Source organism: Harpia harpyja, chromosome 6, assembly GCF_026419915.1.
Source record: "Harpia harpyja isolate bHarHar1 chromosome 6, bHarHar1 primary haplotype, whole genome shotgun sequence".
Classification (NCBI taxonomy): Eukaryota; Metazoa; Chordata; class Aves; order Accipitriformes; family Accipitridae; genus Harpia; species Harpia harpyja.
In genome coordinates, this window is record NC_068945.1 from 70,600,556 (window position 1) to 70,626,621 (window position 26,066).

The window sequence follows — 26,066 nt, forward strand, 5'->3', positions numbered from 1 at the left end:
TGGCTTCAGGCAGCCCCGCGTTAGGGAAACCTGCCCCACAGAGGGTCCGGGAACACTCTGGCCACGGCAGCAGGCAGTGCTCGCCCCGTCTTCCCCACAAGGCTCATGTTGTGAATGCCACGCTTTTGTAATGGGCTGCGCTCCCCGACAGCAACGCGAGAGATGCTTTGGCCCAGGGAGGGCACAACCCTGCCGGCAGCCTGGATGGGGTGGGAGGAGGAGACGGTGCCGGGGCGCAGAGCAGCAGGGAGGGAGAGCCCCCCGCGGCAGCTCCCCTGACTCACCAGCAGCGCCGCGTGGTTGCGGCACCGGACGGCCTTGTGAAGAGCTGTCATTCCCTCCCGCGTCCGGAAATCCAGGTGCGCTCCCCCGTTGCGCAGTGCCTTGATCATCTCGGCGCTGAGCTCCAGCTGGGCGGCCGCGGTCAGGGGACACTCTGCACAGTCCCGGGAGAGAGATGGGTGAGAACCGCGGGAGCACCCGCCCCGTCAGCGGGCCCCACGGCACCACCGGCCTCTCGCTCAGCCCCGTCTCCTGCCCAGGCTCCAGCAAAACGGGGTACTCCCCGCAAGGGAGCTGCACCAAACCCCATGTCCACTGCCAGCCCCGCTCAGGCACCGGTGGTCTTCCCGAACACCGTGCATGCACGGTCTGAGCTGGCTGGAGGCTGCCCATCAGTTTCTTTCGGGTGCTGATGAGAGTCCTGCAGAGGAGAAGGGGAAGGAAAGCGCTGGCAGTTTAACGAATGGCAGAAATGCCATTGCTGCCTCTTACACTGCAGGAAAGCACGCATCTGGAGACATCGTTTATACAAAGGGGAGAAGGAGAAGGGGGTGAAAATTGCGTTTTTCCCTGCAGCAAGGCATGGAGAAGGGGCTGCTGTTCTGGGGGGAGACACACAGCTAGGCACCCCAGCACCATCACCAGCATCCACAGATCTGTCCTGAGCCCCTTTGCGCACAGCTGTCCCACAGCTGTTCCTCACCGCCTCACATCACCAGCAAGCCCCAAACCTGAAACACTCATCCCAAATGGGAGGAAGGCCCCTCCATCTGTGCAACCCCATCCCTTGCCTCTGAGGAGCCTGGCTTGTCGCGCAGCAGAGCCTGCACAAACTGGTTCAGTCCCAGCTCCGACCAGGAAACAGTACTGACTCCCAGGACTGCCCAGTGTGTAGGACTTGCTCCACTTAGGGATATAATTCAAGCAGACAGTGGAAGAACTATGGAAATCCCCTTCAGCAGTGCACCCCCACGAGCCCCCAGCCACCCTCTGCTTTTGTTTTTCGGGTGGGAGCAGCAGCCCTCATGCGCATCCACTGCTCTCTCTCGGTGCGTGCAGCTCCAAAATGCAGAAAGGCACCTCTGTGCCGGAGGGGCAAAGCCTCTTCCAACACCTTTCCCTCAAGGACCAGATTTCAGCATCCATCTCTCAGCCAAATGCTACCCTGACACGTGTGCAAGCTAGAAGCACAGCTCGCCTGCCCATGCCTGCAGGACCCCGCCGTGGGTCTCGCACGGACTGGTGTGGAGGACCTCTCCTTGGGCAGGGGCCACGGTGCTGACACAGGAGGGGGGTTCTGTCCTACCCTGACTGTGTTAGGGAGATCTGAGCTGCAAAAGGACCGTGCTCACCTATCCACAGGCTGATTTGATAGCACAAAGAAGGAAGAAAACTGTTCTTTGATACAAAATGATTAAAGTCTCCTTAAGAGACAGAATGTTTTTCTGAACATTTTGATTATAATTAAATAAATTTGTTTTCTTCAGAGTGCAATACTACCCCCCTCCAAAAAAAAGTATGTCTCCTTTCTCAAGCAAATCCCTAGGTCTTTACATCCAAATCCCCCATACCACAAATGGAGCAATGTGGGCACTAGCTAAAATAAGATGCCATCAGCTAGAAAGAGAGTCATGTATTTTTTAGAAAGGTACCTAATTTGCACATAAATTAAAATGTCTCAGTTTAGTAGAAATAACTATTTAAATGAGAATAATAAAATTGTTTGAGATACAAATAAAAAAGCATATGAATAATAATTTTAGAGCATTGCTATTAGCCAAATTTTTAAAGAAGATAGGCAGAGGTCAGAGAAGGTTCTGTGGCTTTGCTAAAACTCTCGGGGTTTTGTGCTACAAGACACCATATAAAAATGAGGATTACTGAAGAATGTTGTCAAGAGGATTAAAGATAGGTTCACCAATAAGAGGAATCACCAGTAAATGAAAAAGTTACAGCTGGGTCTTCTAAGGACCTGTCCTCAGCTCAATACTGTCAATCATTTTTAACAACAATCTGGAAGAAAATAGGAAGTAATCTCTAAGAAAGTTCACACACACACACTCTATGTTGTTATATATGGCAAAGTCAATGGTATAATAAATAAAAAGGCTTCACGGATTCATTGCCCAATGTCAAACTTTAGCAGAGGACAGGTGCAATGCTTTATAGCTAGAAAATAAAGGATGCATTTTTAACATGAAGGTAATTACCATTGTAACAACATACGTACTACATGGGAATATAATGGTGCCCACACAACTAGCAACATCACCCGAGAATAAGCAGTGGAAAAATTTCCTTAGCTCAGCAACAGCTGTGAAGATAAGAGTTTGGTGGAGGGTTATCGGTAATGGTCTGCATCCCTTCTCATACCACGCGCAGCCCCTGGGAGAGAGCAGTGCCAGGCGCAGCACAAGAAACGGTGGAAAATGCCACCACTTGTCACAACTAACAGACGAATGGATGCACTGCTGATGTGGTGCCGGGGGAGGTTCTTGGACGACCTCGGTGGAGCATACAGAGACATGGCTGTGGTTTCTGTGGTTCAGAAGAGCTGGGCGGCCGCAGTGGAAGCACAGTCCGCTCCTCCACCAAAGCAGGATGGGGATGCGGGGGTCGTGATTCACACACCCACTGCACACCAAGGGAGATGAAGAGCAGGTGACCGTGGGTGAGCTCCTGGGGCAGGGGAGCCTTTCTCCTTCTCTCCACCAACACCAAAACCACGTGCCGTGCAGCTCCCCAGCTCTCACACCCCAGCTCTTTAGCTGGGGCCACCTCCAGCTGAAGGCAAAGGGAAGCTAAAGAGGAGAGTCTTGTGAAGTTATGGTCTTTTAAGGACCATCACTTATCTTCTGTGCCAAATACCATTGCTTTACTTTCTGTCGTTATCACTGACTTTCAGTTACTGCTTTTCACCATAATTTCTATAAAATCTCTTCCTTATTTATGGATATTTTTAATTATTTTGAGAGCACATATTTGGCCCTTGCAGTGTGATAAGAACTCAGACTGCTAGAAACTTCAGTATCTGCTACAAACCATACTCATCAGTCCCTGCTCCAGGCACTTACCTCCATTTCCACAGACAGTTAAATCACCGGTCTTTTTTCAATATCTCAGTTTAAATGAGACAAACTTTTCAAACAGGCAAAAGACACAAAAACAAGGCTTCAAATCTTCCTTTAGTCTCAGTTATTAATATGCCAAATTCAATTGAAAAAATCTATCACGTTATCTTGAATCCTGAAGACTGAGAAAGGTCCAAATAGGGCATTTCAAGATGCACTGAATGAACTGCAGCTAGCAATTTGCTCACTAAATCTAATCTAATCACTCTCTAATCTAAGATTTTAGTGATTACACTCTGTTAATTCTTGGAAACGTGCGTATCCAAATATATGCTTAAAGTAATTAACTAATAAGTGCACAAGATCCGTAGCAGAAAACAAGAACCAGCAAGACAACGCATTGCACGTTGCACAGCATAAGAAACTCATTAATGGACATAAGAAGGAGCTGCAGATTGGACTCTGCCTGTGGGCTGTCAGGCAGTCGAGCTCCACAGTGTGGGGTTGAAACCAGTCCTCCCACTGACGTTCACTGAACTGCTCTAATGGAAGCGCTTGCATGGCAAAGCCAGCACCCAGCTGCGCATGGCAGCTGCTCCAGTGCTCCTGACCCCTGACAGGGATTAAATTCTGCAGCCAAAATCTGCATCTGCAAATCGGGGCCAGCAAATGAGAGCTGTACTTGGGAGCACCACCGGTGGTCAGAGGAACGGGAGCCTGGGGAAGGAGCAGGTGAGACAGTCCGGGTCTGAAAAGGTGCTAGTGGGACTGTTCCTTTAACCAGCGGGTTGTAGAGAAGCAGAGGGCAAACAGCTTCTCTGAGGATTTCCTTGTGGAAGGGGCACCCTTGCGATCCAGCAGCTTGACTGGCAAGAGTGGCACAGCCTGGGGCACCGCTGGAGCGGGGCGCTACCGGACAGCACTCGGCTCTGGCAGCTGCAGCACGAAGCAGGTCCAGGTCCAGGAAAGCTTGCAGAAGTTCATTTCTGCTCCACTTAAAGGAGCACTTTCTCTAGGCTTTTGTCTTGTAACTACGTTTTACTCTTCGTTCCGCTAAAAGAAGCTTAGGATGAAAAGCATCGCTAACGTTTTAATTGCAAAAGAGGTATTCTGGCAGTCCTCAGGCTGGTCACTTCTGTGAAAGCAATGAATCCAAACAAGGCTGCGCTGTGGAATAAAACGTCTGAGCTCCCATACCCAGAACTGGACGGAGATCCCCCACTCCTGCCAACGCAGCCGTCTGGGCTCTGGATCAGGTGTTATCCACACACACCCCAGAAGCCGGCAGCAAAGAGACAACTTGAGAGGATGGTCACCGTGTCACACGGTGTGGATGCTCCTCTAGTGACACACGGTGTGGATGCTCCTCTACAGCCTCACATTCTCTAAGCTCCTCACATTCTGGGGGTGTCTTAAGAACCGGAATTCACGTGGCAAGGCAAAGGCAGCGAGGGAAGGTGAGAAACCCCAGCTAGTGCTCCAACAGGAGCAGAAACAACCTCTCTGCTCTGATACCAGAATTTAAAAAACAAAACAAAACAAAAAAAAAAACCACAACAAACTTAAAAAAAAGAACCCACCTGTTACTCCAGGATTTAATTTATCATTTAGGAAGAGGGAGAACCTCTGTTCAAGTTGAGATAACAACAGGCTTGATATGAAAGTTTTCATGCAAGCTACTGGAGAGTAGAGTTACTGTCTACACAGTGTTCCTATGCAGACCTATAGTATACAATAACAGAAGATATCTGCCTATGACAAATACCACCTATAAGTAGAACACCATCGTAGTGTTTATCAGCTGTAGGTGAGAACATTACAAGATGACATTTCATCTCCAATTTCAGCTGAATGCAAACATATCATTTTTCATTAATCTCCAGTTGCACATTCGATTCGAAGAGATGCGACCAGTTTGCTTAAAAAAAGGTTTAAAGCAACTAGATCAACTGATTTTAAACTGAGAAGGACAATAACTTTACAAATCACAAGCCATTGGAGTTTCATCCAATGCTTCCCCCATCTAACCACAACTGCTGGCTGAACCAGCACTTTCAGCTGTAACTTTCAGCTACTAAAATTGAAAGCAAGAGAAAATATGTATGAATGTGAGTTATTCAGGTTGTTAATCAAGTAATTGCACATGTGTACCTTGAATGCATTATGCCACAGGTAGCAGTCTGGATACAGTGCAGCCAAAGCAGAGGAGGAGCAAGCTCCCTGCACCTTGGGCAGAGGGGTTTCTTCCTAACAGTAAGCAGAAGGTTGAGAAAGCACTGTCATGCACAGCAAGTACTTCTCCCCAGTTACTTATTCCTGCTGCTCTTTCTTTGTCCTCACATCATATTGGGGCTACAGTCCGTATTGCTACACACAGTCAAGAATACTTCGTAAATGCAATGATTTCCTCCCATTCTCCCGCTGTTCCCCAGTTGCCACCCTATGTTAAATATCGAGGATTGCCCTTCTCTTTTCTACATGCCAAAACTATCACTCAGGCTTGGGTCTAATTTTAGAATAACAGTAACTTCTCAAGCATTTTTTTTACACCCTTAAAACGTACCTGCAGGAAGCAACTGTGAATTTTTTCTTTTAATCCCTTTCAAAGACAGTTAATCTTTCCTAGAATATCTTCCCAGCAATCCTGCAGCACTGAAACATGAACAATGGCAAATTGGGCTGCAGCGGTTTAAGACGTAGCTCTTCTCTGCCCTCTCACCGAAGCAGAGTCAGGGTAAGGGGAACACGTGCTGCGCTTCCGCTGCCTCAGTGCAGCTTAAAACTACTCCCAAAAGCAGCTTAAATGAAGATACCAGGTTTCGCGCTGAAGAGGCTGCGACGATGCCGTATCTTCCTGTTGGCTCTGCTGTGAGGATGGCACCACAAAGCACAGAATATTTTACAGTGCAGCCAGTGTTATTTGAAGTCCATTAACGATTTAACTCTGCAGAAGAACATTCCTCCAACCAGGGAAGTCCATCTTGCCTCAGGGAGCTCGCCCCACGCACCACCTGCACGCAAGGGAACCGCTCTGTTCAGAAGAATTCAGCACAGGACAAGCGTGCAACACCTGCACAGACAAAGCATGAGGGGACCCTGGTGTAACCGCGCTGCAAACCCCCAGTGTCTCCAGCAAACCTAGCACTGACGTTAGAAATACGAATGGGCTAATGGCAGAAGAAGGGAAATGTTTCCCTCCTAACAGGGACAACTTGGATGACAAGTCCTGGAGAGTGGCTGCTGTGTGTCCTGGGAAGAGAAAGAACAGCACATGCTAGAAAGAGAAACCAAGATTAAGCGCAGGTATTGTGGTGGCCCAGATGAACTGGGCAAATGTGCATCATCCTTCTCATCTACAACACAGATATATCCCCTTCTGAACCACTAGAATTTAAACCTCAGGCAGGGTTATATGACTTCTCTCCTTTAAAAGAAATAGTTCATGAGCAAGAGGAGACCTCTGCTTTCAGGAAAACCTAGCAGGCTGCAGATAAGGCTATTACTTTTCCTGTGTTGAATAGGATCATGGATAATGACCCACAAATCATTTCTGCAGGGATAACTTTTTCCCCAGGTCAAGAGAGGTAGAAGAAAAGGTTACAGAAACTGAGAAGAGGATGAATAATTTTTATTAGGAATCTATACTGCAGAGTCTTTGAGACAGTAATACTGCATTCACTGCTTCAAAAATCAGCAGAGTGGTTACAAACTGCCTTCAGATGGGGATGAAGGGAACACTTGTGTTGCACAGGAGTGGATGAAGAAGGCTTTAGCTGCTGAAGGGCTGAATTTCTAAAACCTCAAGGGTTCGGGTGCCCCCCCCTCTACTTTCATACAAGGAAGGAGAATAAATGGTGTTTGTAATTATCCAAGCTGCTGAAGACCTGGCCACACAGAAAGGAGCATTTGGTGTCAGGGCCTATTTGCGATACCCCTGGTAGACTCATCCCTAGAGACACAGTGGATAAAAGAGCATTGCTAACAGCAATGCTGCTCTGCCTAAAAGGAGAGCAGATTTACTACAGTGATTTTGTAAAGGATGGCTGAGAGTTAAGAATAGGACTTGTGCTCTGCAGATTTTTCTATCTCTGCTAAATACCAAGCACTGGAAACACCATCATTTATTTATGCCTTCTCTTGAAATCTTAGTTGGACACCTGCCCACAGTCCCATCAAATTACTGATAAACCTGAAAGCTCTGGGTTAAAAATTCAGTACAGAAGTATTCCCAACCAAGGAAAGACTAAGGTTTTCAAAGTATGTGGGAGAGAGGAGGCTTGACTTGGCAGCAAAGTGGCCTTTTCTCTCTCCATGAAGAGTACCCTTGCAGGTCCTTAAAGGAGATTCAGAGCAGTAGGCGAGAAAACTCTAAGACCTTTTGGAAAGAGAGTGTTTCGTCCCTGTGTTTGTATCCTCTTTAGTTTCAGGTTTTACCAGATTCCCTGGCTGATGGGCCAGGTAGGCATCTCCTGGCAAAGACGAAGAGGAGCACTGTTTCAGAAGGACTTGGGACGAGGATGTTCAAAACGTCCCTGAGAAGCTGAAGAAGGCCAAAGCCAAAAAAACAAAACCACAAGATCCAAAAGATTTTGGCATTTGGAGATGGTGCAATGAGGGATGGCTCCTGAATAGGGAACATTTATGGAAGTTTGTGGCATTGCTGTCTTCATAAATTGGAGTGCCAGAGAAAGATTTATTACTGGTAACTGTCTCTGCTTTGGCTGTTACACTCTAATATCACCATGGGCTGAAGGGATGGAGCAAAGGCACTGTTAGTTCAGTATTTAACATTGGCCACATCACCATCTGACCTGGCATTCAGAGGGGCAGAAAACCTCCTTGCCCCACAGGCTTTGGGGGCAAACAGCCTCCCTGCGCTTTGCCAAACCCTCCCAGCTCCACGGGGACATGTTATGAGCTCTTCTCCCTCTGCCTGCAAGGTGGCATAGTCTGCGCCTTCGTCCCTAAATGTCTCCGGGCACGCTTCTGCTGAATTTAGTGGGAAAAAGGTGGTTTCCACGATTGCTGGTTGGACAGGAGGCAGGGATGACAACCAGTGATTCTTACCCCCACTGCACGGTGCCTGTCCAGCCTCCTGCTGGCTCTCGGGGCTGTCCCTGCACGCAGGGAGTGCGCAGCAGCCTGGTCTGCAACAGCTCCCCGCTTCCCAGAGGAGGAAAAAACCACATTCATAGCATTACTCCTCATCTCAGAGACGAGGTCACAGCAATGCTGGCTGCCATGCCATGGGGCTTTGCCGTGGGAAGCTTGGGCACATCTGCAGGTCTCCCTGGCCAGCTGGAGGGAACGTGGGGTCCCAGGGGGTAATTCCCAGGCACCTCTAGATTCACAGATGTGTTTGGATGCAATAACCATATTGAAGGCTTCTGTGCTTCAACAGGAAGGCTTCCCCACAGCCTGCAAGCAAGCTTTAAGAGCAAGCATAATGAAAAAGGCAGCTCCTACAAACCCAGTCAGGTTCTGTCCAGAACTGTAGGCACAGAAGCCAGTTCTTGAACTAGCTCAGCCTTGGCATAATCAAAGTCCAAATCACCAAGGCTCTTCCCCATTCTGGAAGAGGATATCGAGTATTAAATTAATGCTCTCCTTTCTCTCTCCACCCTTTCTCTGCTTCCGCAGGGACTGGCAAGGAGATGGTGTCCTGCAACAAGACTTCACTGGCTTCATCCTCAGCAACTCCCTCCATTCCCAGGTTTCCTGTGTCTGGCAAGTCCCAGTGTCCTTCCCAGTTTGGGCAAGCCAACAGCCTCCTCCTTTGATTAACCTCAGCGACTGCACACGCTCATTTTAGCAGACCTCCTGCATTGCAGACTGAGACTTGGTTAGACTCCTTGAATATAAAACTACTAGACAAAATATTCTTCCAGCCACCACCCTTGGCTTGGCTAACACAAAGACAGAGCAAGAAGGACACAGAACAATTACAGTTTTACTTTACCATTCACCAAAATAAAATGCTATCCTGCACATATGTATATTTATTTTCTCCCAGGACAAGATGGTACAAAAAAGAATCACAACTGACACGCGTCAATCATACTGCTTAACATACTCCCATAACAGGCAGTATGAAAACTTGTAGTGGAAAACAAATAATCTGAGAAAAATAATTCACTGTCTCTCTGCCCAATACCCTAAAGTTCAGATAAAAATGCACTGGGCTCTTAACAACAGCAAAAAAGCTTTGATAGGAAACAGGGAGAGGCCTCTAGTTAAACAAGTCAGACACCACAAAGATGCAGTACTTGTACACCATGTACTGCTGCTGGGTTTTTAACACTGAGCTTACCACTGTTGGCTTCTTGTAATACTAAGACCTTTATCAGAAGGTAGAGAGGCAAGCGTCCTTTCTAATCTTGCTTTTCCTCATGGGTTTGCGCACAGAACTCTAACCTAAGGCTCCATCCATATGTGCTGCCATGGTACAGATGTTTACTTTAAAAAAAAGGGGGAAAAAAGCTAAACTAAAGAAAAATAGCCCAAAGATATTTATTTTGATAAAAGAGCTATTTGTTAAGCCTATTCCAAACCAACTTTAAGATATTCATATTAAAATAACTGTCTACACAGCTTTGTGCAGCCTTTAAAATTCATACCATAAATTACATCAGTGCAATTTTACATGGGAACACTCTGAAGGCTTGTTAAAAAATCCTCTTCTAACTGCAATTGTGCTGGTTGAAGAGGTTGCCTCCCCCAGCCTTCCTCCACTGTTTGTCACTACCCTACGCTTGGAGGGCCTCCATCCAGGCATGCTAGCTCAGCTCTTCACAGAAGTCTCGCCTAACATTTTTCAGTAAAAATGAGCCACTTTTTTTTCCCAAAACTTGGGATAATTGCATAATTAGGTACTTGAGATAACTATTTTATCTTCTTGCAGAGGAACAGAAGGGAGGCAAGTTGGAACCAGAAGTCCATGATAAACTCCAGAAACTTTTCCTTGATGGGAATTGCTATGTGCCTTCATTGCCTGAGCTCCACCTCATCAGAAAGGCAGTACAACCACATACAATGCCTCCAAATTCAGTGTCTCGGCTATATATCCAAAGAAACCCTACAGGCATTGAAACAATAAACAGAGCTAGAGATGACCACATTATAGCAGGGCCCCTATCCTTTGGACAGTCTATCTGGAAGAGTCCTTGTTTAAGGATTCTGAGGTCCTACCACTATCAGCAAGGCCACTTGCGTGATTTCCCCCCAGGCACTGCAAAAGTGGCAAGCAACAACAACAGTGACACCCACCAAGCTGCAGCCCCATGAAGAGACCACAGAGAACAGAGCTGCTTGCATTTCCCTCAGGGATCGGCAATGCAGTGACAGTGTAGCAGTATCACAACGCTGCGCACACACCAAACTGTACCAACATGATTGACTGGTGATACTGTCATGAGACCACACGGCCCATAATGCTGTTCTCACACTCTGCTGCGTAGGGTCCCTGCCTCTTCCTCGTCTTTCATCCATCAACTCAGGAAATTCTAGTTTAGTAAACAAGTCCATTGAAAATAGGGACTGCCAAAGAGAAGTTTCATAGGGTGTATGGTTTCTTCTTTTCGGGCATAGATCTATTCCAGCTGCACGAAGAGCTATGCCAAGCTGGATGCACTATGCTTTCCTTTCTAAGAGGGGAAGAACCAGTCCTGCATATGAAGTGCGATCTGGTGACAAATGAAAGATATGGATCAGAAGCACACTTTGCACCACTGTGCAACATCTGAAGTATGAACACTTACGGGAGGACAGCTGGACCGCTAGACTCGGGAGCCAGCCCTCGAGGCAGCCCAAGGAGAAGGATCTGCAGGGAGGGAACAGGGGAGACAGAGAAAGCAGGAGAGCAGAGCATCAAGACGGGCAACAGAACAGGAGTATCAACCATGATCAGCACCTCTGCGAGGAACCCGGCTGGGAGGAGCAAGCAGTTACTACACAAACACCCATGTCCAAAACAAAGCAAAATGGGTACATCAAAGAGGGATGGAGAAGGTAGTTTGAGACAGTTCTCTTTCCTAGTCTAACTCTGTATTCATTACTGTTATGGCCAGAAGTGAAATAGTTTTTAAAAAAAAAAGTCAAATATATTTTACTTTCTATGATTTCTATTTGCTTTCAGTAAGACCCACACCAAGCCTGCCAGGTCCACACTGATGTCTTGGACTCCCTTGCATGAGGTGCCCAGTCCAGGTGACCGACTCCAGGCCAGCTGCCAAAACATGTCTGGGTGCCCTTCACCACAAACTGGAAATCTGGCCAAGGGAATGGGAACCATGCAGTGGCACTTGTATTTACATGTCTGAACATGGAAGATGAGCAGAGCCCACAATTTTCCTTTAGTGCTGGACGAGCCTGTGAAATTAAAGGGCAGAAATTTGCTAGTAATGGGGCACAAGGACATGGAAGGAAAGCTGAAGGACAGAAAAGCCCACATGCTTATCCCAAAGATCCCTTCAGTCGTACAAGCGAGAGAAGACAGCAGGCAAAAAACACTGGAAGGGACTCACCAGCCACATGATGGGAGCAAAACTGAGAACATTGGGTTTAGAGAACACCATCCCATTCTGGAGGATTCTCAGGGAACCGCACTCCACTGAGAGGTGAGATAATGATCTTGGCTGAGAAATAGGTGGAGTGATTAGGAAGATGTTAAACTAAGAACACAAGCAAAATGATTCCAAAGAGGGACACACAGCACAAACGCAGCGTGTCAGAAGTAATCAAACCCATTTGACAAAGACTGTGAGGAAGATTTTTTTTTTTTTTTCCTTCCTCTTTGCTCATTGCAAAATGCTAGGGGGCTGGATGACAAGAAAAAGGATGTGGACTGCTTTTACTGGTAATAAGAACTGTGATATAATTGTCAGTACTGAAATCTACAGACAATTACACCGTTTTAGAATATTAAGGATGCCTTCTTGTTACAAGAATGAGAAAGTACTGAGTGGGCAAGGAGGACCAGAGAAAGTTTACATTAAAATCCCATCATATATCATACGGCCACTGATTATTCAGAACAGGACTTTCAATGCATGTGGATTAGCGTCTGAAGTAATAAGTTAAAAGGTCCTTCATAAGATTTTGTTGCAGACCACTAACTAAAAAAAAAAATGCATTAACTTCTAAGTGTTTGTCTCCAAGTTGTATAAATTAACATTTGCACTATCAGGGCAACTTCAACTTGAAGGAAAATGCTGAGTGTCCCATCCAACAAGCAATAAAATTTCATTTCATTTTCTAAAAAGGAGAAAACTGATCACTTTTCTATAGATACTGTTTCACTCCAACACAAGGGAATGCTACTTTGGACCTCAATGTAATGAATAAAAATCTGCTAAATACCTGACTACTATCTAGTCAACTAGGGATGACGTGGAAAGAAGGAAGTCCCAACTAGCCAGGTGAATGTTTGATGCTTCCTAAGGGAATCAAGCAAGGGAAATTACATTAGGCAATCGATCATAGGAAATGTGGGAGGTTTAAAATTAAAAAGTAAAAGGCAACTGGGAAGTCTTGAAGAACAATTTCTGTGTGACCCAGAACTACAACTCCATAAATCAAAGAGGACAACCACTGCCACGTGCCTCTCCCAGGTCAGCAGTGAAGTGATTGGCGGCAGTCACAAACAGAGACAACTCTAACAACAGGACGTGATGAAACAGATAGTGGTCAATAAGAACTGAAAATTAGAAAATGAAGAATAATAACAAGAACAAATGACATAGGAGTAAAGAAATCCACATTTGGCCTGGCAAAGGACTATCAGAGAGAGGTTTTGCTGCTGCTGTTTAAATTTGATAATACCGCAGTGACTTCCAAGCCCCTGTGCAAGCCAGTCAGTCACTAGGCAGATGATAGTGTATAATTGCTAATAAATACAGAGAGCAAAATGACAAATCATTTATTTTTTACATTGCTGCTGTGGAAATACATTTTCCTGTCCATTACCAAATATGGATTTTTGGCATGAGCTACCTGAGATTGAATAAATTGTTTATATCTGGTGAGTGTTGTATATCACCCTCCTTATCTTCTCCCTGAAGATCTTCTTGGTCCCAAAAAAGTTAAACTTTAATAAATTTTGAAACATTGGGACATTCAAAAAGACCCGAAGAAAAGCTGTGTCAGGCCAGTGTTCAAAAAGGGGCAAATAAAACGATACATGAAACTACAAGTCAGAAAAATAACACTGATCCTGGGAAAATGCTGGGAAAATTGATTTGGAATTTAATTGACACAGCATTAAAGAATACCTATATTATTAATATTGCCCAATCAAGCTTTACAGTAAACAGGGCTTCCTACTCAAACGTAATTCCTTTCCTTGGTAAATTACAAGTCTGACTGATGCAGATAGCTGCATTGATGTAGGACTCACGCTTGGCTGAGTCCTACATGACACTAAAAATGAGCGGTATAAAATGTCAGTCAGGCGTGTTCCAAATGAACAAAAATCCAGCTGAAGAGCAGCAGAGTGGTCACTGGGGAACGTGGCCGATCACGTGGGCGTTGAAGAGGCTCTTCAGGGGTTGGACTTGACTCTATTCTAGACCCTCATCAATTATCCTGAAGTAAATGCAAATCTCTGATCAGATTTGTAGATGCCATAAGGATTGGAAGAGTGCTAGGAGCAATCGGGGCTGGGCAATCCCAGCACCAGAACAACAGACATGGAAACCCAGCAGCATGCACTTGAGTTGCAACACATCGGGGAGGAGACGTGCTGCCCTGGGCGGCTGCAGCAGCTGCACCCTGTGGTCATGGCTGGGCGAAATGCTCCCGCCTGGGGGGCCAAGCCGGGCCTCCCCAGCCGTGCTGCTGCGGTCAGCGGCCCGGGGGGGAGCAGCACGCTCCTGCCATGCTCTTCCATCATCCACCCCAGCTGCCTGGGAAGTCAACGGGAAGGAAAACAACCTCCACCAAACAAACAAAGCTCAAAAGCAAGGAACCGCTCAGTGGTTCCACTTCGTTCAGCCGACATGGGTCAAGCAACCCCAGGTTAAGGTAGGGGTAGTACACAACGCAGGAGGAGGGACAGGAAGGGAAACCCCCCGACCCCTCCGTCTAGCAGGCTGTAACGTGGGGTCCCATCCCAGAGACGCGCGATCACCCTCGCCCTCCCAAGCACGGCCCTGGGAGGCCGGAGAGCAGGGACCTGCGGGAAGAGCTGTGCCTGCCCGTGACAAGTGGCGCAGGCAGGCAGCAGGCTGTCTGGTACCCGCATTCTTAAAAACCTCTTAAAAATGGAGTACTGACATGTAAGTCACAAAAATGACAGGAAAGCTGGAGAAAATACCTTCAAATGAAAGACTCGAGGAGTTTGGCCTCTCTTTAATTAAGGAAAGGAAGATTGAATGTTGACTTGATTACCATGTGTATAAATACCTTCATGTGAAGACATACCAGGTACTAAAGTGCTCTTTAATCTAGAAGATAAAGTATAACGACAGCTGGAAGCTGAAGCACACAAATTTAAATGAGATACGAATTTTAAACAGTGAGGGTGATTAACCAAATAACGAAGGAAAGGCACGGATCTTCTGTTCCCTGAATCAAGATTGATGACTTTCTGGAAAACATGTTTAAGCTTTGCTTAGTGAACACACACACACGCAGAGGGTGAAGAGCATCCTGCGAGATACAGGAGGCCAGGTCGGACGGTACAATACCTCCATCTGGTCTTAAATTCCAGGAACCTATGAATACTGAACAGCAGTTTTATGTCATTCTTTCACATTCATGAAACAGATTGTAAAGCAAGCAGTAATGAAGTGTTTTTGCACAAGAATTAGGACTCCAGAAGTGAGGTGTCCAAGACTCCCTCTGCTCCAACAGTCTATTTTCACATCTCAAAGCACCCACTCTGGTTTTGCCCTCAGTTCTGAACCAGATCCAAATGACTATTTGGGTCAGGTTTTTTTCCTTCTTCCCCCTCTATATTTAACGCAGTCTTTTCAGTACTCAAGAGCCTGCTCCTATAAACCTCTACCTTTCTGTGAAATAACATCTGGGTTCAAACCATATCAGATCCAAAACTCTCACAGCATCTTTTCAAGCAGCACGCTGCACTCTGAAATATAATATACTCTGGAAAGCTGAATCAGCTTTAGAAGAGTGGAGGACTTTCTTTATAACGAAAGATCCCTCAAAATATTTGTAAAGTCTTGGGCAAAAATGAAAACCACATGGAGCTGAGCTGTTTGGACATGCTACAGGGCAGACAGTGATCGTACTTGCATGCTATCAGCTATTTTTCATATGAGCAGTTGTTCATCAGGACACTCTGGCAGTTTCAGGGAGAGTGGCTACACAAGCAAATTAAACAGTATAAACATTCCCAGGTGCTGTTCAAATGGTTCTTGCCAGAGTTTGGCTGCTCCAGCTTTCACCTTCCCAGTTCAGGAGCTGGCAGAAGCCGTTCCTAAAGGGCAGTTCGGATGCAGCCACGTTATCTGAGAGGATAAGAGAGGTTAATAGTGTGAATGACACCACACTCTGCCACCTGATCTTGGTGCTGAAAAGTAGTCTGGACACACTACATTTCAGAAGTAGCCAGTGTTTCAGAAACAACCTGAAAAACCATCCAACTGAACCAGAAACACAGAAAATTAATCATCAGATTGGGGTCTCCTTATGGGTTGGAAACGTGCCCATGATTCACACACAGAAGTCCAACTCTATAATAAATACTAATAAGCTGCATTACTTTAAAACAGGGACAGCAAAAGCAGTAATTCCTCTCTCAGAACAAGACTACGAGACTTCACAGCAGGGGAAATGGAGAGAGGTCCCCCCTCACTGCCCCATCAGTAAGGAAAATGTGCTGGAGTCTGATTCTCAGTTCTTACAGCCAGGAGCCTGCAGACAACCCAACAGCAAGCGCTCCAGCGACCAGACTTCTCTGGGGTGAATTTTGCTCACATAGATAGGAAAAAAAAAAAAAAAAAAGAAAAAAAAAAATCAAGGAAACCAGAGGCCAAGATTTTATTTTCTTGACCCCCAAAATACTTCTTAAACCTTCTGACTGCTTCATGAAGAGATCCTCGGGCAGCAGTTTGCATTTGTCCAACCTGCCAGTCCCAGAGACAGCCTCATCCTCCCCAGAATCCCACTGAAAGATGCATGGCCCCACAGCTCTTTCATTTTATGCTGTATTCCCAGACTCTCTATCTTTACACACACACACACACCACCTTCTCCCAAGAGCCTTCTGTAACTTCATGCTCCCAAGACCCAAGTGTCATAAGAAGACACACTACTGAGAAATTCAGCTTACATCCCTCTGTTCCAAACCTTACATTTCAGACAATATATCATTTGCTACACCCTCTCAAAAACAACCACTCCCCCAGATTCCCACTGTGTCCCCCAGACACTTTCTCCCCCAACCACGCTCTGTCATCCTCCCCTCTCTGGAGAAGCCAGTCTCACCTCCAGTATCCGGATCATGAAAGTTGGGGTCCAGTCCCTTCTCCAGCAGTCTGCAGACCTTCTCTGCGTTTAGCATCTGCACATACTCCATGAACTTCTTCAGATTTGCCTGCAGCCATGACACCCCAGGAGAACACACAATACACAGTGTTAACACCCCAATATGAAGAAAGAAGCCACCAGAGGAATACACCCATTCAGGAGACCCAAGGCAACCATCAAGAATAATGGGGCAGCACCCACCAGAAGCCACGGCATATGCCGCAAATCTACAGGGAACATGGTCCTTCCATCCCTCTCCTCAAGACTGGGATTGCCAGATCACCCCACGGGAGCCGTCAGGGGCTGCCGGCCACCACCCTCTGCCCCCACCGCAGATCCCCTACTAAGGCACCTTCTGTTTGTACGTGCCACGAGGGCAGGCACACACGTTGCACACGCTTGTGACACAGGCATATCAGCAGACGCGTAACAATGCATTTGTCAACAATTCAACATGGTGGTAGCCAGGGAAGGTGCTGTGCCAGCTGAGCAGCATCCCAGCAACAGTGAACCGTACTGCCCAGGGTTTCATCCGTGTCTCACTGCAACACCATGTACATTGTGTTGTGTTGCAAAGTCATTTTAAGGGTGTACCACCCATCTGCCTGCTGAACTTAAAATACTTCGGAGGAAAGATCAGGCTACTCAAACACCAACCATTATTGTATAGTGCAGTGCGTACGGCTGCCACAGTGTCTGCTGTGAACTTGCGCTTTATTCTTGGTGTAATTTTCTGTCTTTGGCCAAAGTCTAAATCTTGTTCTCCTGAGGGGATTGAGTGCCCAAAAGACTCTCCTTTAAATCCCCCTGGTTGGTTGTGGGTTGTTGGTTTTTTCCCTTTTTTCTCTTTTGGACGGCTATACTTGATGAACACATTATTTTATTAAATTTCTAGACTCTAGAAATTGCAACTCTGCCAGGCAGGCAGGCAACACTTGGACAGACTACAGTGTGAAAACACCCATCTCACACACATTTCCAGTCCAGATTTTCAGACCTTTGATTGCAGGTTGGCTGGGTTTTTTTGAGTTTATTTTAATCAAACCTTGCAGTAGCCACCTTTAGGAAAGGCGCTCTAGAAAGTGTCTGACACAGCAGAAATACTGTGCAATTAGCTGAGGGAAGTCTTTGGGAAAAGCTCTAACCAACCGGTCAAGCTGCAGCCAACAGTCAGGGAACTGCTCTTGTGCCTGTGAACCACTGCACAGCTGGCTGAACACATTTGAGCAAAGGAGATTTTTCACCCAGTGAAAAAACTCAAGTTTCAACATTTTCCCCTAATTTGATATAGAAAAATTTTATCTTTATGAAGTAAAATGAATTCCAAAGTGCTTCCCTTCAAATTTCATTTTGAAGATTTTCAGTTGTAAAATAGAAAAGAAAAAAAATCTGAAAATACCAAACAGCATTCAGAAACATGTCCAATTCTTTTCAAAGACTTCCTAAACAAAATTTCATCACATATTATTTTGCATATTATTTTGATTTTGTCATAATTTAATTTTCTAGGGGGGGGAACTGAACACTTTCAGAACCAATTCTACAGAGGAGCCTGCAAATCCCAAAACTTGGGACCCACAAGTTCATCTGTGCTATTTCTCTGACATGTTGTGGAGACCGTGGTAAGAAGTCAGACAGAAAATATCACCAAGATGAAACTTTCCAAGGATGAGACAAATTAATGCTGGGCTGTGAACCTGATTTAAACCAAATTCATTCTCTGTGTGGTTAGTCTGCAGAACCAAGACTAAAACATATAGCACATTTTTTCCTAAAATCAGCACCATGGAGCCATGCCATAAACAAGCCAGGTGACGTATTTAAAATTATATAGCCATTTTAGTGCACTACCCCCTGCAACGTTACTCCATCTCAGCAGAGCTAATTAGCTCAGGCAAAACCCTACACTAACGCAGCTCCGCTGCACCCATGCCGGTACTTGACCTGCTCGCTCTGGCTGTCTGCAGCAGTACATGGACGCATGCAGAGATGCCAACGCCACAGGAACGCACGAGATAATGCACAAAGCCACAAACACGCAATTCAGTCACCAGGTTCACTCCCCTCAGTGCCCCAGGAACAACAGTGCAGTAAGGCAAGAGCCAAGGAGAGCAGGGATTCAGTGGGGACAGCGCATGCCACAGCTGATCCCTGGGTGTGGAGCACAGCCCCGCTCCCTGTTCTGACCACCCTGCCCACCCCCGGTGCTCCCTCACATCCCTCCAGACTGCACCAGCCCAGGCAGGGCTGTCAGGACAGACCCAACGCAACCGCGGGACAGTGCACACGAACAAGGAGAAGCCACTCCGAGAGTGAAAAAGGCTTAGGTCACCCCGCACCAGGAGGTGCTGAGAATGTCTATGCGCAGTATAAGCAATCCCCACAGCACCAACGCTCTTATCACGAGCACGGCGAAAGGGCAACTGGCATCAACTGCAGCAGGGTACAGGCACTGCCTTTTTGGGTGGCAAGACATTCCCCCGACCCTTGCTGCTCCATGTTACTTCTCACCCAGATCCCCTCTTGCCTCACGAGTAACTGAAAGCAAAATCCACCTCCTGCTTCAGTATCCCTTCAGCTAATGCAGAAGTACAGAAACACTGAAGGAAATCACAGCTGCCTGCCAGCAATAGCACAGACGGGACTTGACAACTCCAGCAACCGCCTCCAGGATGCCATCCCAAAATGCCTCTTCCCAAACATCACCCGATTGCGCAGATTTAACCCTGTTCCTTCCACTCCCGTTTGTCCATATGCCTCTTCTCCTCCCAGCAGCCGTTCAGCAGACGATGCTAACCTAACCCAACAGATGATGCTCCATGCATGGCCCCACTAAACCCCTGTGGCCAAGAACGGCACTGCCAGTCCCACCGAGAACCGCGCCAGTGGTCGCAGGGCACATGGAGGCACGAGCCAAGGAAGGGACCCCCCACCACGTCGCCCATCCTCTTGATGCTGGCAGCCTCTGCCCATGCAAGCCACTGCACCAGCAGCTTTCCTGGGGCCTCCAGGGACAGAGGCACTTGTGCATGCCCCCTGCAAAGGCAAACACCGTACCTCTACGTATGTGATAGCGGCTCATGGCAGTTTCACTTCTATGCTGCTACCAGACACGTTGCAGGCACTAACCTGAAGTTCTGCTCCTGAGGTTCTTCCAGCAGCTCTCATTTACAGCCCCAGAAATGCATCCTACCCAAACCATCAGTGCCCAGCAGCAGTATGCTTGTTTACGTTTCCAGTTTTGTAGGTGCTCAGGAATTGAAAACATTTTTTGACCATAGGAAGTTGATGCACTATGTCAACTTTTAACGGTACTTTTTATATTTAGAAAGGAAACTGAAGAGAAAGCGCATGAGCAAAAGGAGGATGCAGAGAGAGGCATCCTCAGTTCTGGGATCTGCATTCTCCTGCTGTAGATGCTTGTTCATGATCATGGTCCTGTGCATCACGCAGGCTTTAACGGGTTTACGCATGGATTTTCCCTTTGGGGGAAACCAATTACCACCCTGCATTTCCTGATGAAGAACAAAGAAGGTTCATCTATCCAAGGTCTCGGACCAAATCCACAGCAATGCTTCAGAAATCATTCATAAAGTCCAAAGACTTAACCAGTTGATTTATACATCGAAAAAATATTATTTTTCCATCAGTTTGTAGCCGCCTATCTGCTCTGCAGCGTGCTCCAGATGGGCAGCTCAGTGCCCATGTTAAAAGGTTGCTGCAATTCACAAACTACTATGGGGAGAGGGTAGGACACCAGCACAGTGATTTCTGATCCTCCCTGGCACAGTTCTGTTCCTCTGGTTTGGTCCCAGACCTCAGGGAATAATGAAAATGCCAAAGAAAGCTGAGAATATAAATAATGAAAAAGACCATTCACCAGATGCGTAATGTTACAGTGTTACAGGAATCCCATGCCCAGGATTTAGGTGACAGTCTTGCTCAACTTACAAACAAACCTGAATTAAGGCATAAGGGAAGAGACCAAAAAAAGGGAAAAATAAAAAGATCACAACCTCGATGGTGTCTCTGATCAGACTTACAGCCCAGCCTTACTAAGAGCTGTGTTTGTACAGCAGAGGCAGCAAGCTGTGGCGGTAGACATGGGCGAGCAGCCAGGAGCGGGGTCACCGTACGCGTTTTACTGCCGAAAGATGGGGGGTTTGGAACTGCACATTTGGGTAACACGGCAGCAACCGGAGCGACCACAGCAACTCAACTGCGGGCACTGGGAGCAGCAGCGTGTACGAGCAGAGCGGTTCCAATGCCTCCCATTATCAAACAGTTTTCAGTTTCTTATTCTTTACCAACAGAGGTATATAATTTGCTCAATTAAGCTGTTTTCCAGAATAAAGTTTCTTTCAAGTTCAGTATTTCTATGACCACAGAGAGAGAGAGACCATCATTTCTATGCACAAATTCTGGGGAGGCAGTCTGCTACTTCCCAGATAGCTCTACGGCACTACAACAATAGCCAGATTTGGGAAATAACAGAAATTGGATTAGGTAAAAGAAGAAGAAATTGCTAATTGAAACATCCTGGTCACTATACACTTGAAACCATTGCCTCAAGATCTCTTCCTTGGAGGCCTATCGCACATCTTGCCTTTGCAGCCCAATAACCAGAGAACTGAACCCCCCATCAAGCTCCCTTATTCACTCCCAGCACCTCCTGGGCGTCCTTCAGGGTTCCTGGAGAGAAGCTGCAGCAGGTCTGGGGGGCCACTGTGGAGGAACTCCAGCTCTGCCAAGGTGTCTGCCAACAGGCAGGGTACGCAGTCCCCCCTCGACAGCCCATGGACATCTGCCCGCAGCCCCCAGGTGCTGTTTCAGCTGGTTTGGTCAAAGCGGCCCATTCCCAGCAAGCCGGTGCACCCAGACCTGAGGCACCCAACATTTGAACCACCACCAAAGCATGGCACAGGACCAACCAAAGAGTTTAACTGAAATCAGAGCAGTGCTGCACGGTGCAGCCAAAGCCGCGTGGCAATCCCCACGCGTGGCACAGCCGGCCCCTCGCAGAGGGGACGCAGGGGCTCTCGGCAAGCTGTTCCCCACCCAGCTGCGACCACGGTCATCACAGCAGCCCCGGGCGCTGCAGCACACAGAGCGGTGCCAAGGCAACAACAATTTGATCCTGGCTTTAATGTTTCCACTTAAGTAAGATTTCAGTTACACTAAAGGTAACTCCCATTTAAGAATGCACCTGTGTAACCTGAGTTTGCAGCATAACAGCTGATGTGGACATCTGTATTTACAAGCATTTATAAAAATGTATTGGTTAAATGGCCCTTCTGCCAACAGTCATGAATTCAAGCGTGCTTTTTTCATTCAGAATCAGAAGCAAAACATACTTAGCTTTTGAAATCAACTCAAACACTACAAATACGTCGCAGCCATGTCCCTTGCTGGGCACATTATATCCACTTTTCACAATGAAGCAAATGCTGGTATTTACATTCTTCCATGTCGGTTTTTCAGCTTATGCTGCATAGAAAAGCTTTCCTATCTGATTGTTTTCCATTTCAATTTAGCTAGAGACACAGAATATTTTCCTTATTATTTGGACTGATTCACTCAAAGCTGAAAGGAGATTTGAGAACTGAGCAAGTAAGGAACCTTGTTTTCCTCCCCCAATCTATGAATAAAACCCTGGTGGGAAAGGAATGAGATCTCATTATTCTAAGAACTTGAGGGATTTGGGGCCAGGTTTTCGAATGTATTAAGGTGACTAGACATGAAAAGAGAGAGCAAATGTCAGACTCCCACTGAAATCAAGGGGAGCTAAGCAGATGCCTAAACCGCTTAGGCAATTCTGAAATCTCACTAGATACTTGCTTATTTTCTGGCACTTAAATACCTTTGAGAATCTGTGATGAGAACCACTCATACAAACCAAATCTTCCTCTGTTTAAAAGATCAGTCAGCTTTAAATACAAAAGATATGTACTGATAAATTTACTTTTCGTCTTCTGTGTCCAGTACATTCAAGCAACATTAACTTAAGTGATAAAGACACAACTTAAAATTTTATTTTGCTTTAATTTTAATTGAATTTCAGCTTTCATCCAAATGCAGTTTGATACAAATCAAAAGAATAAAAAATAATCAGATGCCAGTTAAAGCATGGCATCCCATTTCCTATATGCAAAAATTAAAACCAAAATGTATTTATATAAAGCTATCTAACTGCTTAAACAAACACTCATAATGGATCTTCCCATGAGCAAAAGCACCATATCTAGTGTGAAGATTATGGCGATTTGCAAGTCGATACGTTTGAATGGCTATAGTAACGAGAGCGAAGCAAGATTTTTCTGGGGAGGAAAAAACCCCCAAGACCCAACAAAATCTCATGCAAATAAAATTAAAGCTCAGAGTAAGACTCCACCTTGCTTTTTTAAGGGCCCTTTTAAGTTTCCTATTTCCCAGGTGCCTTCGTGCAAACAGCAGCAGGTGGCACAGCCCGGGCAGGGGTCAGGGCCCAGGGGCCGTGGGCAGGCAGGACCCCCTCACCCCTGCACCGGGACCAACGAGGGCTTTAAGGGAACTGCGACAGAGCTGAGCTCACACCTCCTCTATCTCCCACCTGCTACCGGGAAACCCTTTGGGAAGCAATCCCTGTCTTTGGGATCTTCTTTCTTGTGGGTGAGGCTGCACTGCTCCCTGAGCAGGAGGAGGAGGATCCTTGTAAGGAGAGACAGGAACCAAAGCCTGGGTCTGCCCTTACCCTTTGGGCTACTGCCCAAACTGCAGCGCTGGTGCTGCAGCTCGGTTCCCGTACCGTTACCCAAAAGACCTGCTTCAGCAGGTGACTCCTGAGCAAGTTTGAGGCGCTTCAGTTTGTTTACAAGAGCGAGAAAGAGGTTCACACCAGGCGAGCGCCTGGGGACAGGGCACAGCTCCAGCCACCCAGCTGGCAGCCGCCGTGCCGCAGTCCATTATCCTCCGCTAGCACCAAACCGCAAGAAAAATCAACACCCTCCAGAAAAGAAAAGCTCACTGAGAGGAAACTGGTGCGAGGGAACAAGCTTCTCTCTTGAATCGAAATGAAAGGGAATAAATGAGATATTCTTCTTGCAGAGAAATTATTCTGTCACTCACTATTCACCGCAGGCTGGGTGCTGGGGGAAGCCAACCGCAGGCACCCGGCTCGGGTGCTCTGCAAGAGCGGAAAGACAACACATCCCCTTCACACCAAGCACACGCTGATGTTTCCAGCAATTTCCGTATCAAGAAAAGACCAATCTTTTCTCAGGGTCCAGTTTCCTCCAAACAGCAGCTGGAATTAAGACAAACCATCCACTTTCCAGAGCGTGGCAGCTGCCACGGGGTCACAGGCCCTGGAAGAGGCTGGAGAAGACCAACCTCCTCCCTCGCACCGGCTGCATGACGAGCTCTCGCACAGGCCGTTAGACACCTCGCTGATTCCCACAGAAACGGCAAATAATCGATTTCATGACACACCACAGCAATGTTCAACCGCTGTCTCGGAGGCTGGCCCAGCACACCTCCACACCCGCCCGGAGCACCCCCAGCGCAAGCAGGATGGGGCCCTGCAGCGGAGGAGGCAGCCAAGCCCTGGCAGAGGAGCGGGGGCAGCCCCACCATCCTGCCGGCAGTGCCCCCCCCCAGCGGGGACACCTCCGCCGCGCGGGATGCTGCCGGGATGTACCAGCTTTGGCCGGGAGAGAGCTGCATTTTTTCACAGGAGCCAGTATGGGGCTGGTTTGGATTTGTGCTGAAAGCAGCATTAGTAGCAGGGGGATGCGTTAGTTATGGCTGAGCAGGGCTTGCACAGAGACAAGGGCTGTTCTGCTCCTCACCCTGCCCCGCCAGCGAGGAGGCTGGGGCTGCACAAGGAGCTGGGAGGGGACACAGCTGGGACGGCTGACCCCAACTGACCCAAGAGATATCCCAGACCACAGGATGTCGTGCTCAGCAAAAAAAGCTGGGGGAAGGAGGAAGAAAGGGGGAGGTTTGGAGTGATGGCGTTTGTCTTCCCAGGTCACCGTCACGTGCGACAGAGCCCTGCTGTCCTGGGGATGGTTGAACACCTGCCTGGGAATGGAAATGGGAAGCGGCGAACAAATTCCTGATTTTCCTTTGCATGCACGCACAGCTTTTGCTTTACCTGTTAAACTCTCTTTATCTCAACCCACCAGTTGTTTCACTTTTACCCTTCTGATTCTCTCCACAGACACACTGAAATCTGGGTCGGCTGTTACCAGAGGAGGCTGGTGGACCAGATGGGCTGTGGTCACCCAGGGCAGCCTTCACATGCTCTCAGCCCTTAGATCCTGCCGTCCTGCCCCTTGTTCGTTAGTTTGTCTGGGTAGAGAAGGAGAAGTCAGAGACAAGCGAGATGTCTCCTGCAGCAGAGAGGTAGGACAGACCTCATTTGCGCCCAGCTTTGATAAGCCAGTTGATGAGGTCCAATGTGTTTCTTGCTGTAGAGGGGTGCCCCAGGATGCAGATGGCACTGATGGCAGTGCGAAACAGCAAACAGCAAGACACCACACTGTTCCCCATCCTCAGGTCTTGAATCCTTGCCCCAGCCTTGATCACCTTCAGCCACTATTAATGCAAAATCCTCCTCCAGCCCGGGCGAGCGCAAGCCCTCCATCCCGAAGGCGGGTGCAGCTGCCCCTCACGTGCTGCCTCTGCCAGCGCACGCTGCACCAGCACACACAGTCACTCCCGCATCCAGCTCCAGCGGCCCACCTCTTCCCAAGGTCCTTCACAGCCTGCGCCTGCTCCTTTCTGCTGTCTCCTCCCGGCATCGCTGTGGCCATGGCATTCACTTCCCTCACCCAGGTGCACGTCAGGTGAAGACGTCCCCCGCATCCAGCTGCACTGCAGAGCAGAGCCACTGTCCCCTGCCCCCTACAACCACCCCTCTCGCACACTAACCCCAGCAGGAAAGATGGTGACAGTCACACCACGGAGGTGCCGTGGGCGTTTCCCACCAAGCTGACACTTTCTTGTTGCTTCGTGTCCCTGCCTGCACCCATCCCAGCCCCATGCCAGGGCTGCCGTTCTTATGCAACTGTACAGTTTGCAGCGCAAGAGGATCGCCATCTGCAGCCTGCGCTTCTGGCTCTACACTAATGTCAGTCATCTACAACAGTAATGGCATACGTGCTCCTAATAATTACTTTAAGTGTGTTTTAAGTGTGTTGCTTCTTTCCCCTTCAAGGTGGTAATATCCCAAGTCTCCTGGTA

General features: G+C 47.5%; 1 protein-coding gene across 1 annotated transcript in view; it reads right to left on the reverse strand.

Moving 5' to 3' along the window:
- The window catches only part of SHANK3 (SH3 and multiple ankyrin repeat domains 3), a 363,156-nt gene that overhangs the window by 282,564 nt on the left and 54,526 nt on the right, over window positions 1–26,066 (reverse strand). The window contains 2 exon segments of the mRNA XM_052788728.1: window positions 285–436; window positions 16,800–16,908. Coding sequence (XP_052644688.1) covers window positions 285–436; window positions 16,800–16,908 — 261 coding nt within the window.